At 43.3% G+C, this 20,370-nt stretch overlaps 1 protein-coding gene across 3 annotated transcripts in view; it reads right to left on the reverse strand.

Moving 5' to 3' along the window:
• SLU7 (SLU7 homolog, splicing factor) overlaps positions 1 to 20,370 on the reverse strand; it is a 62,521-nt gene that overhangs the window by 24,757 nt on the left and 17,394 nt on the right. For all 3 annotated transcript variants that reach the window (XM_033927356.1, XM_033927358.1, XM_033927357.1), the window contains 3 exons: positions 17,470 to 17,634; positions 12,183 to 12,251; positions 6,242 to 6,286 (listed from right to left, as the gene is read on the reverse strand). In XM_033927356.1, the coding sequence (XP_033783247.1) occupies positions 6,242 to 6,286; positions 12,183 to 12,251; positions 17,470 to 17,634 (279 nt within the window). The remainder of the gene's footprint in view (positions 1 to 6,241; positions 6,287 to 12,182; positions 12,252 to 17,469; positions 17,635 to 20,370) is intronic.

Below are 20,370 nucleotides of genomic sequence, written 5' to 3' on the forward strand. Positions count from 1 at the left end.
TAGTAAATTTATTTGGCTGTGGAAAAGCTGTAAGAATTGCTCTAGTGACTTTACAAAAACCAATTGAGGAGGGAGGGGTGAATTTTCCAAATTTTTATAGGTTTCATCAATCCTATATCTTGCGCCAAGGTATGTATTGGGTCCTCCCAGAACTCATGGAGAAGCTTCCAGATTGGTTATGGTTGGAGTGGCAGCTCATGTCTCCTATCAGGCTTCATCATCTGCTTAGCATTAAAATGCCTAGAATAAGGAAAACTAATAGGATATTAATGGACACATGGACAACATTAAAATATGTTAACAATTTAACTCCTATTACTATTCAAAAATCTACTTGTCAAAACATATGGCTGAACTCCAAGATACGAATAGGCGGTTTTATGATTGTCTGGAAGGATTGGATTGAGGCAGGAATACGTACTTTAAATGATGTTATTAATGATGGTAAGCTGCTGGAGTTTTCACAATTGCAACATAAATTTGGTCTTGATAAAAAACAAAGTTATAAATGGTTGCAATTGAAGCAGGCCATTCAGGCAGGGTTCCCTGAATGGAAGTCTTTAAATACTCATTTTACTCTAGAATTCTTATGCTTCCAGGCAGATTTTCTGGGTCACCAGGCCGCGCAGTGGTATAAAACATTATCTGGCTATTTAAATAAAAAACCAAGGACTGTACTTAGAGATATTTGGAGCATTGAGATTAAGCATAAAATTAATGCATCTCAATGGCCACGTATTTGGTCTTGGAGGATAAGATGTACATTGTCTGCATCTATGAGGCAAACATGGTTTTTCCTGTTGCATAGAGCACTCTAGACCCCTGTTCGTTTACAAAAATTGGATTGCTCTAAGTCTAATAGATGTTGGCATTGTCATCTTGAGGCTGGAACCCTAGATCATTTATTATTTTATTGTCCTCTTATTAATAATTTTTGGAAATTGATTTGGGGACAAATAAATTGTTTGTTAGAGAATTATGTGGCCCTGTCATATGACACAGTTTTGTTTGGGATGTCTGAGGGCCAAAAGTCAAATCTCCTCGAATAATAATAAGCTGTTAATGATTTTAACAGGAGTTGCCATCCAACAAATAACATACAATTGGAAAGACTACAGGGGGTTGAATTACTGTTTCTGGTGGAGTTCGGTGTGTCATGTGTATGAAATGGAAAAAACATTGGCGATTAAGAGAGGATATTATAAGAAATTTAAAGATGTGTGGGAGACCATTAATTGATTACTATAATAAATAAATGAATTTATCCCCATTTAGTATGTATAGGGTGGGAGGGTGGATGGGTGGGTTTTATGACATTAGGATGAGTAGTTACAAAAATATTTGGAAAGGGAGGGAGGGGAGGTAATTTATGGTATAAGATAATTGAAAAGTTTCAAGTGAAGAATGTATAGTATGACTTGATTTATTGTACACTTGTTTGTATAATGTAAAAAGGAATAAAGATATTAAAAAAAAAAAAAAAAAGCAGGACCTGTTAAAATAAAATCAGATTATAAAGTGTTTTAAAGCTGCTAAAACACTTTAGAAGTTATAGTTCTCTACACGTTTAACATAAAATGATAGCAATTTGAAAATATGTGCCTCCTGTATAGAATTATTTTCTACTTTAACTCCTTTCAGTTTGGACATATTTTGATGAAGAAACACTACGTACTCTTTTTGCAACTAGAGTTGATTACGGTAACACAGCTTAAATAGGACTTTCAAAATACAATCTTAAAATTTCACACACTATGGCCATAAGTTTATTAGGTCATGCAAGAAAATGTGATCATGTTACCCCATTTAAAATACTTAAAAATAGCATTGGTTACCAAAATCTTCTACTAACCAATTTAAATTACTAATGCTTAGGTATGCTTTACCTACCAGGGTACCAAGCAATTGCTTGCTCACGCACCAACACTAGAGTTGGAGGTGTAGAGATCATTTGAAAGTCCAGCCTCAACCCAAGACTGACAGATGCCATCAAACTAGACGCACTAGAGTGCTTCACCTTCTTGGTGGGTCACAACATAGACCTAACCTTTGCCTTGATATACAGAGCACCACACTCTCCAATGGGCATCTTATATGACCTGCTATCTATCCATTCATGACAAGCTGGTCATCACATACAACCGAGTATTCATACCTGGAGACTTAACTTCGCATGCTACCCAAACAAGACCGGATCCCCAGCAGAGTTCATCACTTCACTATCAGACCTAGTCTTCCAGCAAATGGGTCCCTTACCAACTCTGCGGGCCACATCCTAGACCTAATCTTTATTCAAAAAGATACTCTGCTTATCACAGAACTCCTGGCTGCACCACCAAACCAGTACCCTGGTATGATCACCATTTGCTCACGTTCAACCACACCTACACAACAAATCTATACAGTTCTCCCAAGGGAACTCAAAATAGTTTACATGAATTTATTCTGGTACTCAAGATTTTCCCTGTCTGCCTGGTGGGCTCACAATCTGTATAATGTACCTGGAGCAAACCCAACATAAGAAGATATACAACAACAATGCTATCATCTTAGAGGATCTCTCCACAGGCCTTTCCAACCTAGTGGAAACATTAAAAACCAATTCTGAATCTGTTCACAAGGCTGCCATGGACTGGCACACCGAGGAAAAAACCATATACGAAGGGTTAGTACCAGACAAAGAGATCAAATACTATCCCCGCAAATACTTCGCCCTCTGGTTTACAGATGACTTAAGAACTAAGAAAAGAGAACTAAGGAATGCAGAAAGGAAATGGTACAAATCCAGGCTTAACAAAGACAGGTCCAAATGGAAGGAACTGCATGAAGAATATTAAAAAAGCCACCCTAGAGCAGGGGTTGGCAACCTGTGGCTCTTCTTGTATGTGGCTGGAGCTCTCCAGGCCCTGACCCTTTAATCTTCCTCACAACCCCATGATCCTCCCTGGGCCTACCAAGGTATCTGGTGGTCCAGCACGGGTCTTTGTGGCAGGAGCTCGGAACTCTCGTTCCTGCCTCCTTGCGGCTGCCTTCTAAAATAACTGGTGCATCCTCTCACAGCTGTGAGCAGCATTTCATGTAGTGCCGCAAGCTGCTGCGAGAGGTCACAGCAGCCATTTTAGAAGGTAGCTGCAAGGAGGCAGGAGTGAGAGGGTCACGCTCCTGCCAGAAAGACTCCTGCTGGACCACCATGTACCTCAGTAGGCCCGGGGGGAATGTGGGATTGGAAGGGAGATTAAAGGGTTGGGGCAGGGAAAGGAGAGATGGAAAAATGAGAGGTGCAGAGACCTGAAAGGGGTTGGAGGGGAGAGAAGCTACACTTTGCAGCTCTTTGTAAATCTTGAGTCAAACATTTTGGATAAATTGGCTCTTTACTGTAAAAAGGTTGCAGACCCCTGCCCTAAAGGCTAAAAAGATGTACTACTCCTAACAACTATTGAAGACCCCCAATAAATCAAAAAACCTTTTTAAACAAAAAAGATACAACATCACAAAGAGACAACCAATGCTTTAACACTTAACTCAAAAATGAAACGCTCTCTGACTACTTCGCTGACAAAGGAGACAAAATATGGTCTCACCTCAGCTCCACCACACTATAGATATCATTACTCCACAACTCAGACAAGATAATTACAACTACTACTGGGAGCCTAACTCACTTCAGAACTGTCATAAGAACATAAGAAATGCCTTCGCCAGATCAGACCCTAGGTCCATCTATTCCGGTGACCCGCACACGTGGAGGCCAAGCCAGGTGCTCCCAGATGGAGACCCTGGTCACCCGTATCCATCGATGTGTTTTGCAAGGAGGTATACATCCAACTTACGCTTGAAACCCAGAATGGTAGTCTCCGTCACCACCTCCTCCGGGAGAGCATTCCAAGCGTCCACCACCCGCTGTGTGAAACAGAACTTCCTGACATTTGTCCTGAGCCTGCTGCCCCTCAGTTTCAGTCCATGACCTCTTGTCCGTTTCACATTTGACAATGTGAACAACGATGATTCTTGCTCTATTTTGTCGAATCCTTTCAGTATTTTAAAAGTCTCAATCATATCCCCTCGCAGTCTCCTCCTCTCGAGGGTGAACAGTCCCAGTCTTCCTAGTCGTTCTTTGTAGTTCAAATTTTCCATACCTTTTACTAGTTTCGTGGCTCGCCTCTGCACCCTTTCCAGCAGGGCTATATCCTTTTTTAGGTAAGGAAACCAGTGTTGGTCTGACCATTGCTCTGTAAAGCGGCATTATGTCTCCCATGACATCATCAAGATACTATTTGCCCTTCCAGCTCAAACCTAGACCCCTGTCCACCACACCTCTTAGTGGCTGTGAAAGACACCTATGTAGACTCCATCCTTAGTGCCCACAAACTGGAAGTCAGAAGTCATCAGACCGATCTTGAAAAAACCCACACTAAAGCCTAACGTGCTCAGCTACTTTAAACCTGTCTCCAATCTACTCTTCATCTCCAAGATCTGGAAAATAAATAAATAAAGAATTTAAAAAAAAAACAAACAAAAAAAAACAAGATCTGGAAAAAACATGTGTTAAACCAAGTATACTCCTTCATAGACAAACAAGGAGCCCTATCCACCTTCCAATTGGGATTCAGAAAATTCCACAGTACTGAAACCGTCCTTCTCGACATCAATGACTGCTGGAAACTCATGGATAAGGGTAATAATATTGTTCTGGTGCTGCTGAAATCTCAGTGCGACGTTCAACACTATTAATCATCCTATCCTCATTGCACGGCTCTCTGAAATTGGAATCCGAGACACTGTATTATGATGATTCACTTCCTTCCTGGAGGAGTGGCCTGCCATACAGCAAGTTCTGGGGTTCTGTTAGATTCTACATTATCTCTGGATCCCCAGAAAACACGGTAGGCAAAAAGAGTATTTTTAACCAGCAACATTTAGGCACAATTAGACCATTATTATATGAGGAACAATTCCAGATATAAATTCAGGCTCTAATTCTTCCACATTGGACCATTATTTGCTATACTCTGTCATCAGGCTCCAAATGTTACAAAGCACAGCTGTAAAGCTGATGTGTAAATCTTCAAAACATGACAGTTATACCATTATTTTTTTTCTTTGACAGAGATAATTTAATCTTTCACTTACATTACAAAATAATAATAGACATCATTTTTACTTCCCAAGCTGCTTTACTGAGGAATAATTTCCCCAGAGACCTTAGATTATCTACTTTGTATGAGATCCTCTATAAAGAATGAAAAACTTTATGAAGTAAATTTTTAGGGCTTTATGCTATTTAACTGAGCCAACATGATATAAGCTTTTATATTTCAGGTCTTACTGTAATCTGATTTGGGCTTTTTACAAGGGAGATGACAGAATATAAAGCATGCAAATTGGATTGGAAACAATATACAAAATGCATATAATAGGTTTATTAAGTGGGAACCACACTTGTGAAAGAAGATTCTAATTTCTCACTCATGTTAAATTTTTAAATTACTAACGTGTTTCCCCGAAAATAAGCCCTAGCATGATTTTTGGGGTAGGTCTTAATATAAGCCTTACCCCAAAAATAAGCCCTAGTCCCAGGATTCGCCGGCAGCAACTCTTCAACACCCCCCCACCCTCACTGCCCCGCCAAACCCCTGCTGACCCTCCATCCTTCCCTCTCCGCCGACTGCGCCCTACCTTCATCCAAAGCAGCGTCAGGCCAGCAGCACTCTAAACAGGCTGCTTTGGCCTTGTCCGTTGGGGAATTCACTCTGCCGCATTACTGATGACATTATCATTAGAGTGCTGCCATCCTGACACTGCTTTGGATGAAGGTAGGGCTCGCTCGTGGTCAAGGGGAGGGAAGGGTGGAGGGTCAGCAGGTGTTCAGCTGTACAGTGGAGGTGGGGGTTGGTCAACGGATCAGCTGCACAAGGTATGAGAGGGAGGGAGAGTGGGAAGGATTAAAGCTTGGCAAGGGTTATGCTGCATGAGGGACGGGAGGGAAGGATAGAAGCTGGGCAAGGGTTATGCTGCACAGGGGAATGGGAGGGAGGGGAGGAAAGACGCTGCACATGTGGGGGAGAGAAAGGAAAGAGAAAGAGTTAGGGTGAAGGAGAGGAAGGGAGAGATGATCATGTGGATAACCTGAAAAGAAGACCTAGTGTGTTTTTTTGGGCCCCAAATTAATATGACACCGTCTTATTTTCGAGGAAACACGGCGTTTCTGCTATATTCTGGCCTGCTAAATAAATTCTCTTACAGTTTGTGAATTCTGTTCCTCTTCTCCCCACTTGTTTCTTGAGTTCTGCAGTTAAGAAAGCACATTGCACAGTTTATCACAAAATGGACCAAAACACACTCAATCTCTAAATCCCAGATGAACATCCTTTTAGAGGCATGGTAGGATACCCTTCACCAGAATGAACCACAAAAATAAAAAGGTAAAAAAATATAGGCTAGAGAGGAGGGCACACATTGCACATTCTGCACACTCTTTTCCATTTATTTATGAGGCAATAATCCTTCATCTCTCACGAGGACCCCTTGAGGAAGATGCTTAATCGAAACATGGACCGTGTTGGGTCCCCGTTTCTCTAGAACAAAGGTGAACTACTTTTAAAACAACATATCATTGATTCAATACAGTGCCTGCATCAAGTACTTCAGCTCTGCAGTTCTCTTTTGGTTTTTGTTTGCTTCACATTCACTGCAGACTTGTTGGATTCCTTTTCTTTTTGTAACTAGAGAGGAGGCAATACAGATAGGGGCAGTGAGTGGATATGACAGTGGAAGAACAGAGGAGTAGCCTGCCACAGAGTAAGTGCATGGAGCATTACTGTACGCTAGCAGCCACAACTACAGCCATGGCTGCACTTACTGCCACCTCAAGAGGAGATGATTGGCTGCCACAGGGCTTTACTGAAGAAGCTGCACAATCTTCTTCTGCTCCCACCTTCCCTGGAATGTGATTCTTCCCCCCCAACTCCTCAAATCAGAGCAAACACCAACCAAAACAAGGTTTTTCTGGTTTCAGTAGAAACCAAATCTGTAGCCAAAATTTGCCACTCAGTTTCAGTTGAAACTAAAGCTGAAACCAGCATTGGCCCTGGCCCCCGAACAGCACTTACTCTCCTCCCACAACCAGATATCTTTCCTGTGACAAGATAAAAAAAACCCTCCCAGACTCACCTGTGAGACCCCTCTCTCCAGGACTTCTGGTCTAACTAGGGCAGAAGTGATCCTCAGTTTCTCCTGCCTATACCAGCTCCAATCTCAAAATAACTGCTACTGAAGGTCTCGGCAGCCATTTTCACAGTGGCGGCGGCAATGACAGATCGCTCCTGCCCTGGTTAGGCCAGTAGATCACCAAGGTTTAAGAAGGGGGAAGGAGGAGGTTGAAAGGAAGGACAGCTCTTCCTGCTCTGGAAGAGACAGAGGAAGGGACATAGCCCAACGTTTTGGCTTCAGCTAAAAATGCACCAGTAATCTCAGGTGAATACGGATTTTTGGTCATTTCAGTACCAAAACCAAAATTAGATCCACACATACCCCAGATGCTCTTCCTATCAGACCCATGTATCCATAAGAAGCCCTGTCCCCCTCCCAAAAACTTCCTGGACTTACTAGGGCAGGGGTGTCCAATGTCGGTCCTCGAGGGCCGCAATCCAGTCGGGTTTTCAGGATTTCCCCAATGAATTTGCATGAGATCTATTAGCATACAATGAAAGCAGTGCATGCAAATAGATCTCATGCATATTCATTGGGGAAATCCTGAAGACCCGACTGGATTGCGGCCCTCGAGGACTGACATTGGACATTGGACATTGGACATTGGACTAGGGAATCATCCCTCATGGTCTAGAGCAGTGGTCTCAAACTCAAACCCTTTGTGGGGCCACATTTTGGATTTGTTGGTACTTGGAGGGCCGCAGAAAAAATAGTTAATGCCTTATTAAAGAAATGATAATTTTGCATGAGGTAAAACTCTTTATAGTTTATAAAACTTTCCTTTAACAGCTAAAAGGAAAGATATATAAACTATAGAGTTTTACCTTATGCAAAATTGTCATTTCTTTAATAAGACATTAACTATTTTTTCTGCGGCCCTCCAAGTACTCTATTTTTTCTGCAGCCCTCACATTTAAAGTTTAATATCTTTTCTTTCTCATAACTGACACATTTCAATCACTATATTGAAAATAAAATCATTTTCCCTACCTTTGTTGCCTGGTGACTTTATTTTTCTGTGCTTTCAACTATGTTTCCAGGGCCTTCTTGTCCTTTGACTGTTTTTCTCTCCGTCTTCACTTTCTGCCTTGCAACCATCTTTGGCATTAACTTAATGTTCAATTTTTCTGCTTTCTTTTCAAAATCTAAGTTTCCATGTCTTACCTTCCCTTCCTATCTCTCTTTTCTTCTGTCCTATTTACATGGTCTGGCATCTCTTTCCTTCCTTTCTCTCCCTCCCTCCTTCCTTCCTTTCCCCTGGTCTGGCATCTGTCTCCTTCCCTTCCCCCATGCCCTGGCATCTCTCCCTCCCCCTCCATGGTCTGATATCTCCTTTCCTTCCCTCCCTCCCATGAACTTGGCTTCTCTTGTTCCTCTCCTCTCCCTTGTCTTCCTTCTCCTTCCTTCCCTCTCTTTCCCCAATTGGGTGCAGCAGCAACAGAAGCAGCATTTCCCTTCCCCCTTTCCTGTGCAGCAGAAGCATTTCTCTTTCCCCTCCCCTTCCGTTCTCTTCCTTGTGGAGCAGCAGCATGTCTGGCCGGCTCAGTTGATCGTTCCATTCAAAGCCGCGGGTGGCGGCTCCTCGCGAGATCTGCGCCTGCGTCTGAAGCCTCTCTGATGTTGTGACGTCAGAGAGGCTTCCGATGCAGGAGTGGATAGCGCGAGGAGCCGCCAACCCGCGGTTTTGAACGGAACGATCAACTGAGCCGGCCAGACACGCTGCTGCTCCAAAAAGAAGGGAAGGGGGAAGAGAAATGCTGTTTTGATCACGTCCAGACCACGGGCCGCGTGTTTGAGACCGCTGGTCTAGAGGGACAAGTCAGAACAGTTCTCTCTCCACTACTGCTATGTCTGCCTCCAGACATAAAACAGTGGTCCCTGACCTTCAACAGTAGTCTTGCAATACTACAGCTAGGGGTCAGCCTTTCATATTAGTGTCTGCCCTATGTGGTAATTCTAGGGCAGATGCTGGGCATTTACTGGACAGGCTTTGTACTTTCAATGAAAAAACTCACTATACTTTAGTAAAATAAGCCCCATAATCAGAAAAGTAGGATACTCCTGCTAATGCAGATGCTTTTAATTAACCATATCAACAAAGACCTTTCCCATTAACAATGAACTTCCTGTAATATACCCTGACAATGCCAAAGACAACAAAAAAGTGACAATTTTTATTGAGACACAATTTTCTAAAAAAAATTATGATTTGATAAACTGCATTTCTGTGGTACAACCAGAGCAGTTTACTTTTTATTGTATGCAGGTACTTTATCCTTAATAGGCTATTACTACTTCTCCCCTAAAATCGGAGCCTCCTCCCATCCCAAGGAGTCCGTCTACCCTCTTCTGCCAAAATTTCTATCTTTAATTGTTACCAGTTTTTCCCACTGGTGCCCGTCCTTCGTTCAAATGTACCAAGTTAACAACTTACTTCTCATCAACATCTTATGTTATCTTTTGCACCTTTGTAACTCAAAGCGCAATCTCCTTTCTCTTCTCCTACTTATGCTCTGAATATCGTCGACTGTATAATGCTACTCATTGTGAAACCGTGTAATACACAGACCCTGTAACTCTCCTGTTACTATCACTAGATGTTCAATGCTATACTCTGTAATTCGCTGTCTGTACAGTTTCTCTTCATTGTAAACCGCCTAGAAGTCGCAAGATTGTTGGCGGTATATAAGAATAAAGTTATTATTATTATTACTACTAATCATTTCTATAGCACTACTAGACAAACACAGCACTGTACATCAAAACACAGAAGAGTCCCTGCTCAAAAGAGCTTACAATCTAGTCAAGACAAACTGGACAAGATGATGCATCAATACACGCTGCTCAGGTGGGGGAATTACAGAGGGAATGATAAGACAGATAGTGGTGCTTAGAAAGTAGGCTGGAGTTTGGAATTGAAAGCATCTACATTTGAGTCAGGCAGTTTGTTACAGAGTGTGGTGCAGTGGTTAAAGCTACAGCTTCAGCACTCTGAGGTTGTGGGTTCAAACCCATGCTGTTCCTTGTGACCCTAGGCAAGTCACTTAATCCCTCATTGCCCCAGGTACATTAGACAGATTGTGAGTTCACCAAGACAGATAGGGAAAAATGTTTGAGTACCAGAATAAATTCATGTAAACTGTTCTGAGCTCCCTTGTGAGAACAGTATAGAAAATTGAATAGAATACAGTGCAGCAAGGTAGAACGGAGTCTGGAGTTGGCTGTAGAGAAGGATACAGATAAGAGTAACTTATCTACTGAGCAAAGTGCCTGGGGGGTGGGGAGAAAGGAGAGAGACTGAACAGCTGCAAAGCAAACACACTTGTGGGTCAGTTAAGAGATGTTTGAACTGTATGCAGAAACGAATAGGGAGCCAATGAAGTGACTTGTGGGAGATAATGTGAGCATAGTGATATTGACAGAATAAAAGGTGTATAGCAGAGTTCTGAACAGACTGAAAGGGAGAGAGATGGTTTAGCGGAAGGCCAGTGAGAAGCAAGTTGCAGTAGTCTAGGTAAGAGGTAATGAGGATATGGATGAGGGACTTAGCAGGCTCATAGTCTAAGTTTTTGTATCTGGGGCAATGGACAGTTAAGTGACTTGTCCAGAATCACAAGAAGCAGCATTAGGAACTGAACCCAGCTCTCCAGGTTCTCAGCCCACTGCACTAATTGTGCTACTCCTCCTACAATAAATTCTTTTTTTTTTTTTTGAGTTCAATAATTTTATTGAATATTATAAATAATATACAGAAAGCAGTTCAAGTACATGAAAATTGAATAAGAAATAGTGATGTAGAAACAAAAGAAACCGTAATTGCATTCATTTGCATATAACAAATTATTAAGAAGAATTCAGAGTATTTGAAACTGCTAAGAAAAGAAATAGAAAGGGTAGATAAGCAGAGAGGATGAAGTAAAAGAAAAAAGAAAGAGAGGATGAAGTAAAAGAAAAAAGAAAGAGAGGATGAAGTAAAAGAAAAAAGAAAGAGAGGATGAAGTAAAAGAAAAAAGAAAGAGAGGATGAAGTAAAAGAAAAAAGAAAGAGAGGATGAAGTAAAAGAAAAAAGAAAGAGAGGATGAAGTAAAAGAAAAAAGAAAGAGAGGATAAAGTAAAAGAAAAAAGAAAGAGAGGATGAAGTAAAAGAAAAAAGAAAGTGAGGATGAAGTAAAAGAAAAAAGAAAGTGAGGATGAAGTAAAAGAAAAAAGAAAGTGAGGATGAAGTAAAAGAAAAAAGAAAGAGAGGATGAAGTAAAAGAAAAAGAAAGAGAGGATGAAGTAAAAGAAAAAAGAAAGTGAGGATGAAGTAAAAGAAAAAAGAAAGTGAGGATGAAGTAAAAGAAAAAAGAAAGGTAAAGAAGGAGAAAGAGAAAGAGGGAGAAAAAGAGAGAGGTAGAAGTGTCTACGAGGCAGAATGAACATATGAATCTAAGAACGACCAAGGTGATTTATTTCGCATCAATTTTGTAGAGAAACGAGATATCATGTTCTTTTCATATGCATATGATTCGAATTTATGGTACATGCTCAAAGAGTTCCACCAAAAGGTGTAGTCTAGTAATGTAGATGATTTCCAATTTTTTTAAATGTGCATAAGAGCTGTCACAAACATGGTGTCAATGAGTTTGGGAGGACAGTTTGATAGTGCGAAGCAAGGGTGTTGAGAACGAAGGATTATAATTCTACAATAAATTCTTAACTGAAAAAAAACCCAATCCCACATGAGGTTAACATTTTATACTCACATCAACAAGATGTGAACAGGAAGCAATCTTTCTAGTCAGTAAGGCAGCCCCACTTGTATTATAACTAGTGATAAACATATCTTCTGGGAATACTAAATTGCTGTCTAACCCATGCCTTTAATGATCTCTACTAATCAGATGTAAGAACTGAGCTGCAAATGCCAAAATTCACTAAGTGGGTGCACAATTCACATGGAACCAATGAAACAACAAATCAAATTTCCTTACCACTTGCTCCATTAGTTTTCCAGATGCCAATTCTTCCTGCAGTTTCTGAGCTTTAAGTGTACGTTTAGCCTACAAGCAAACATATGGTTTGAATAATTTTAACTAAAAGCCATTTTTTTCTATTGCACTAGAAAAACATTGCAGAATGTAAACCTATTAAGGAGAAATCAGGTTCTTACCTTCTAATTTTCTTTCTTTTAGATTCTCCAGACCAGTATAGCCATAGATCTTACAGATGGGTTATATCGCATCATGACCAGCAGGTGGAGACTGAGACAAAACTCCTTAATTCCATCAGTCTATAAACTGAAACCAAGACTCCGAACAGGAATAACAACTAATATACATGAATGCTGTTAGAAAATGCAAAGGAGAGACCCCTGCATCAAATGTCCCCATAGCTTTGATCTCCCCAGCCCTAGAAAAATAACATAACCCGCAGAAAAAGCAGAATCTGCACGCACAACATCCGCAAGAACATGACAACAGACAGGGTGGGGTGCTATACCAGTCTGGAGAGTCTAAAAGAAAGAAAATTAGCAGGTAAGAACCTAATTTCTCCTTCTTTAGCAACTCTCCAGATGGGATGTACCAAAGCAGTACCCATCATGGGTGGGACCCCTAAAGGGTTAATACCAGAACACGTTCATCGAACACCGCATCCCAATACACCTGAACGTCCACATGTAAATGTCTGACAAAGGAATGCAAGGAAGACCAAATTTCAGCCTTACAAATATTCACCAATAACCTCCTTGATCCACCGCGCAATAGTAGCCTTGGAAGCGCCATCCCTCTTACGAGGACCTGCTAGAAGGACAAAAAAATGGAATGATTTCCTGATATCCTGGGTCCTCTGCACATCCAACTTGCGCAACTGTTTCTGCTCTGAAGATCCATCCCGACTACCTAACACTGGGAGGACCACTGCCCGATTGACATGAAAAGGAGAAACTACCTTTGGCAGAAAGGAAGGAACAGGCCGCAACATGACTGGCTCCCTAGAAAACTCAAAAACACGTCAAGCAGAAGTAATAGCCATCAAGAAGACCGCTTTAAGGGTAAGGTCCTTCAACCAGCAGGCACCCAAAGGCTCAAAAGGTGGGCGCACCAGCACGGATAAAACCAGATTAAGATCCCAAGAGGGAACAGATGGTCGCATGGGAGGCTTGAGCAATTTGGCCGCCCGCAAGAAGCGAACAACATCAAGAATGGCAGTCAGATGCTGACCCATCAAGAAGAAGTGGAAGGATAACAGTGCCAGACAGATGGCTCTGGTCTCTAGAATAGGGCTGCCCATTTCCGGTCCTCGAGATCTACTGGCAGGCTAGGTTTTCAGGATATCCACAATGAATATGCATATGAGAGATTTGCCTGCACTGCCTTCTTGATATGCAAATCTCTCTCATGCTCATTGTTCATTGTGGATATCCTGAAAACCTAGCCTGCCAGTAGATCTCGAGGACCGGAATTGGGCAGCCTTGCTCTAGAACATTGATCGACCAGAACGCCTCCTCTGTGGACCAGGTGCCCTGAGCTGAGTGACCTAGACACTGAGCTCCCCAACTGAGAAGACTGGTATCCATGAGAAGCATTATCCACTGGGGCTGATCTAGACTCAACCCTTGCACTAGATAGGAGGACTGGAGCCACCAACGAAGACTGCAGCGAGCCAAGCTCCTCAGAGGAACAGGGTGATCCAGACTGTGCCTCTGGGGCGACCACTTCCGAAGCAGAGCATACTGTAGAGAACGCATGTGGGCCCAAGCCCACCTCACCATGTCCAGGGAAGCCGCCATCAACCCCAAGACTTGAAGGAAATCCTGCGCCTGAGGACACAAGGACGACATAAGCAGGCAAATCTGGGACTACAATTTGCTTACCCGGGCCTCTGGGAGGAAGACCTTCCCCAAGGAGGTATCGAACACAACCCTAAGATACTCCAGGCGCTGTGAGGGGGCCAACTGGTTCTTGACAAGGTTGGCAACCATCCCAGTGACTGCAGGAACTCCACCACCCGAGCCGTGACCCAGGTGCTCTCCTGGAACGACTTTGTGCAAATCAACCAGTCATCCTGGTAGGGATGCACTAGAATGACCTCTTTGCGCAATGCCGCCACGAAGACCACCATAACCTTGGTGAACGTCCGCGGAGCCGTGGCCAGACCAAAGGGAAGCACACAGAACTGATAGTGCTGATCCAAGATCACAAAGCGAAGGAAGCGCTGATGGGAGGACCAGATTGGAACATGGAAGTAGGCCTCCATCAGGTCAAGAGAGGTCAGATCCCCCCCCCCCCAGCTGAACTGCCAGGATCACAGACCGCAGTGTTTCCATGCAAAAAGCCGGAACTTTGAGAGCCTAGTTGACCCTTTCAAATCTAAGATGGGCTGAAAGGTCCTCTCTTTCTTGGGCATCACAAAGTAAATCGAGTACCTGTCGGTGCAACACTCCCGAGGGGGCACTGGAACTAAAGCTTTGAGATCTAGCAATCTTTGAAGGGTCTGGTGAAAAGCCTGCTTCTTCCACTCTGCCTGACAAGGAGAAGCTAGAAAATGATCTGGCAGGGAGTGGGAAAATTCCAGAGCATAACTGTCCCGAATCACCTCCAGGACCCACTGATCGGACGTGATCTCTGACCACTGTTGAGAAAACTCGCACAGCCAGGCACCCACTGGAATCAGAGGGGGCGCCAGCAAGGAGTCATTGGGCAGGAAGGGTTGCGGGAGAACCGGAGAAGGGATTCCCATCCCCCTGACGGGCCCCCCAAAAGGATTGCATGCACTGATAGAAACAACCCTGGGAAAACCCAGAAGACGGGAAGGTAGCAGCCCAGGGCGGTATCTGCGGAAATCCCACAGACGCCCCCGAGCAGTTCCATCCCTAACAGCCGGGCAGGTACGGTCTTAAGGCAGGCGGGGCACTTTATAGTCCATCAGCGTCTGAACTAACTAATCCAAATCCTCTCCAAACAAAAAAGATCCCCGAAAGGGAAATTTTATGAGTTTAGTCTTGGACGCTGCATCTGTCGACCAAGCACAAAAACACAAGGTACAACGCGCGGCCGCACCAAGTCATAGAGGACATCCAAGAGGAAAAAGGCTGCCATCTCAATCTTTGCCACCTCCTGATCCACCAAGGACCAATCATCAGATTCATGGTCAAGAACACGCTCAGCCCACCGAAACACGGCCTGAGCCACTAGCCCCCCCAAAATAGCTGCCTGGATACCCAAGGCAGAGACATCAAAATTCTGCTTAAGTATAGTCTCCAACTCATGCTCCTCAGAGTCTCATAAGGCCGAACCGCCCTCTACGGGCACTGTATGCCACTTAGCAATAGCTGAGACTACCGCGTCCACCACTGGCGACTTCAATGTAGCCCTATCCCCCTCCAGGATGGGATACAAATGAGTCATGGAGCGCACAAAAAGAAATGGCGCCAGGACAATATCCCAAATATCCTGATACATAGGAAAAGATTGGGACACAGAGCAGATCCCCCTAAGAGGGTCCCCCAGACACGGGGTCTCAGGTGGCACCTCAAAGCACAACACTAAGGAGACCTGCTGAATCAAATCTGGGAGCTTGTCTCTCTGAAAAAGACGAACCACGGACACCAGCAGACCTCCTCGCCAGCAGACAGAAAAGCCGAAGCAGCTGTCCCCTTGAGAGGATCCTGGAGGTCTCCCCAAGGGTCCAGGTCCTCATTCAGGTCAACACGCTCCTCAGACCACAGGTCTTGGTCCCAGGCCACCCGCGGGCGCTTGGACAAGGGAGGTGGAAGAGGGGGCGCTAAAGCAGTAGAGGGGGTGCAGAGGGATCCACCTGCCCGAGACCCCCAGGACAAACGTAAAACTCCCAGCCGCCTGAAAATAAGCTCTGCACAAAGCAAAAATTAAATCTGAGGGAAAACCCCCTGGCGGCCCCATGGGACTCCCTGCCACAGTAGGGGACCCAGCAGAAACCTGCCCCTGTTTTTCCAAGACAGGGAGAAGGTCACCTGAGGCTGCTGAGAAAATGGAGGGTCTTCCTGCCAAAAATGGCGACGTTCCCGCCGAAAATAACCCTTCCACGGCTGTAGCGGCTGGGAAGCCTGAACTCTCACAGCTGCTAAACTAGGCAAGCCGGCATCAGCTGTGAGGGAATCCCCAGCCGCTTCGATAGTAAGTGAATCCTATTTACCCTTACCGTCAGTGGCTGAAGAAATCCCTCCGTGGGCGGCGGGGAAGCCCGGGCTTCCCCGCTTTCAGCTGCCGACTCACGAGGCACTTGCGGCGGGGAACCCTGGCCGCTGGCACTCGCTGCTGACGAGGATCCTCCACCGCTCCAGGCTACACATTGTCTGCACAGGCCGGCCGCGAGTGCCTCGCGTTTGGAACACAATGAGCATTTTTTCCCTTGTAAAGTGCTCAATGCTCCATATGTGACCTAGCTAAAAGAAAAGTGCTGGTTCGTTAAAAAGTACAGTAATTTACAGAAAATTTAAAGGGAAAGCTGCTCTTCAGACTGGCCCTGCCTCAGGATTTTTTTTTTTCCAAAGCACAGACTCTACTGGCTCTCAAAGCAGTATACCTTACTTGAATTTGGGACAAGGCTTACTGCTGAGGCACCTCTAAAAAAAATGTTGGGGTGGTGGAGGAAAGGGGGGGAGGGACCGAGCATGAGACCCTCCAGGTTTGACAACCCCCTAGATCAGAGGGACCCCCAAAACAGGGCCTACCCAAGCTCAAACTTCATCAAAACAGGGACTAGGAGCCCTAGAACAAATTCCAAAAGCTCTAAACAAGGGAGATGGGTACAACTCACTCACACCTGCTGGAAACTGAGAGAAGACTGATGTAATTAGGGAGTTTCACCTATTATGTATTATTCCAAAGTTTTGTCTCAGTCTCCACCTGCTGGTCATGATGAGATATAACCCATTTGTAAGAGCTATGGCTATACTGGTCTGGAGAGTTGCTAAAGAATGAAGTTTACAAATACAAAACTTTCCCAGCTTTAGAGGAGAAATTATAAAAACAGAAAATGATATTACTTAATAAATGGGTAAATGAAAAAAATAAAATAAAATAAAATAATGAGTCACCAGCTAGACCAGTGTCTCACAGAAACTAAGTGCACACTGCAAGTCACAACCACTTAAGCTATTTTCCCCTTTATATTAGGAAGAAGTTCATCAAATATATGTCTAAGTCTTGCTTCAATATTGTGGGAATCAACTCTGAATAGCCCACCTTTAAAAAAAAAACCAAACAAACCAAGAATGAAACAATAATATTTACATACCAAATCAACCTTGGCATACTCTTCCACAATCTTCATATGCTCTTCAGAGTTGTAGCCATTCCACCTATCTCTTTTCCCATCATAATCGAACATCAACTGTGGCTGTGAAAAGTCATCTGGTGCAATATTAACACCTGTGAATTTTGCTCCAACTTTCCTTGGTCTCTTAAAAAGAAGAAAGTGTCACTGTTTTTGTAATACCAGCCACAGTTAGAGCACAAAGCTGAATTCTAGAGATTCAAGCTCATATTTTCTATTCTCTGAACCCTAAACAAGCAACATGACCTTACAGTGTTTAGACAAATAAAGAAGATGCAACCAAAACAGTGATATCAGGAATACAGCAGATAGGCAGTGGGTCTTCCTAGCTTCATTCTTAGTACAGCCATAGACCTCTGGTGATCTCAGGATCCCTGGGTGCAAATAAGTGAAAAGGCTCTGTGTGCTTATCCCTGGCTTTATTGAACTTGATTATGGTTTCTGTCTACTCCAACTCCCTTGAAGAGCAGTCCATGCCTACACCACCTTTCCCACAATGAAATATTTACTGCTTTTGCTTCTGCATTTACCTTCTTGGAGGCTTATAGGATGATCTCTTGCACTAAAACAGTGGTTCCTAAAGTTGTCCTGAGGGATCCTTAGCCTGTCAGATTACACTGCATGCAAATTTATCTCATGCATACTTATTGGAACAGGTTTGGGAACCATTACTCAAGAGCATTAATTTTTCTGATAAGAGTACAAGTCCAAAAATCTGGACTGTTTAGGGATTAGGTCAGTCTAGAATTTTAGATTTTCCAGATTCACAGGTCTGACATCTCTCCTCCCCCTCCCCGTGTACCTTTTTATTAAGGCAGCAAGTCATTGGTCCTGTAGCACCGAACTGAGCCCAAGGGAAGGGTCCCACAGCCCTACATATGTCCTTCCCTCCTGGCCCTGTCCATGGAGCTCTCCTCCCCTTCCCCCATGTAACTTTTTAGTAAGCAAACAAGTCTTTAGTTCTTCAGTGCCAGCCTTACTCACAAGCTATCTGTACAGCCTGCTCAATCCTTTCTCTCAGACCCTTCTGAAAAGAGGGAAAGGCCCAGGGCAGGCTGGCTGCTGGCATTGCAGGACCAAAGACTTGCTCACTTGCTAAAAAGGTACATGGGGAAAGGGGGTGGGGGTGGAAATGCGAGACCATGCAGGGCGTAGCCATGGAGGGGTCTTGGGAACCTGGGCTCCCTCCCTTAGGCTCAGGCTAGTGCTGCAGGCCCTATGACTTGCTGCCTTATTAAGAAGGTACACAGGAAGGGAGAGACACCGGACTGTGCACAGGGTGATGAGGGGGAGGAAGGGAGAATGTGTATTAGCCTTGAATGCATTATTTTTCTTAAAATTTCCATGCAAGTGTATTATTAAACTTCAGGATAAAGAATTTATTTTTGGGGACCCTATACACTTGCAACAGTTTCTAGATTTACGTGAGCAAGGGAGTAGAATCACGGGAACAAGTTCAGGATAATAATAAAGACTGACCTTGGATGGGAGATAGTAAATATGCACAAAGAAAGTTTAGCTCAGGGGTTCTTTTTTACTTTTTACTCCTAAGCTTATATTTTCCTTTATACTTTAATCTGTAATATTGCCTCTAACTCCTCCATAGTAATGGGTTAGGAAGATTCTATCTAATAGAAATTGTTTAATTTTTTTTTTTTGTTTATCTTCTTCTTGTACTGTTCTGAATTGAACTGTATTATAAAATTAAAAATAAAAATTTTAAAAAAAGGAAGGGAGAAGGTGTGCAATATTGGAGTCCGGCTTCATAGCTTGTTTGGATTTCTAGCATCTGGAGTTTTGGACTTCTACTGTAAAAGGTTTTCCTTTTGTGAATGGTTTTCTCTTCTAGGATGTATATATTTAGACTTTTCAGTCTCATTTCATATGGCTTATGATATAGACCAGGGCTGCCCAAGTCCGGTCCTCGAGATCTACTGGCAGGCCAGGTTTTCAGGATATCCACAATGAATATGCATGAGAGAGATTTGCCTGCACTGCCTTCTTGGTATGCAAATCTCTCTCTCATGCATGTTCATTGTGGATATCCTGAAAACCTGGCCTGCCAGTAGATCTCGAGGACCGGACTTGGGAGCCCTGGTATATAGACCCTAAAACATTTTGATACTCCTTCTCTAGGCTGCCTCCAGCCAATAAGGCCTCCAAAACCAGGCACAATAATACTCTCACCAATGCCTTGTGCAAAAGCATTACCACATTACTTCTACTGGTTACATCTTATCTAAAAGTAGCAAAACAGTATGATAAAAGTAGTACTGTATAGCACAGTTGTATTTCCTCTGTACGCTAACATGGCAGATGTGGTGGAGACAAAGACTGTCTGAATTCAAGAAAGCATGTGGGATCTCCTAGGGCAGGGGTGTCAAACTCAATCACATAATGGGCCAAAATCTAAAACACAAGCTAAGTCGCGGGCTGAATTTTTTATTAGGATACTTAGGGGTCCTTTTATTAAGGTACGGTAACCGATTTAGCGCACTCTAAATTCGCACCTTAATAAAAGGACCCCTTCGTCTTAGTAGAAGTATAGGGTTACAACCTCTCCAAACCCACGACGGCTCTGTCATGTAAACAAAATTAAAAAAAAGACATGTCTATACTAGGATGAACCAATGTACACAATTTATAAGAAGTTTGTATCTCTTGGGGAAAAAAACAACCTCCGAAACTGATCTTTTATTTGGGAAAAACAATAAAGGCCTACTTTTAAGAATGAGGACCCTGCGCATGCATACAAAGCCAATACTCTTATTTCAAACTCGTAGCGCATCAATTACTCATACAAATATTTTTTTAAAACTGCTAACAGTTAGTTATACGGCTTTGAATTGAAAGGTCTAACCA

This window comes from Geotrypetes seraphini, chromosome 18 (assembly GCF_902459505.1).
Source record: "Geotrypetes seraphini chromosome 18, aGeoSer1.1, whole genome shotgun sequence".
Classification (NCBI taxonomy): Eukaryota; Metazoa; Chordata; class Amphibia; order Gymnophiona; family Dermophiidae; genus Geotrypetes; species Geotrypetes seraphini.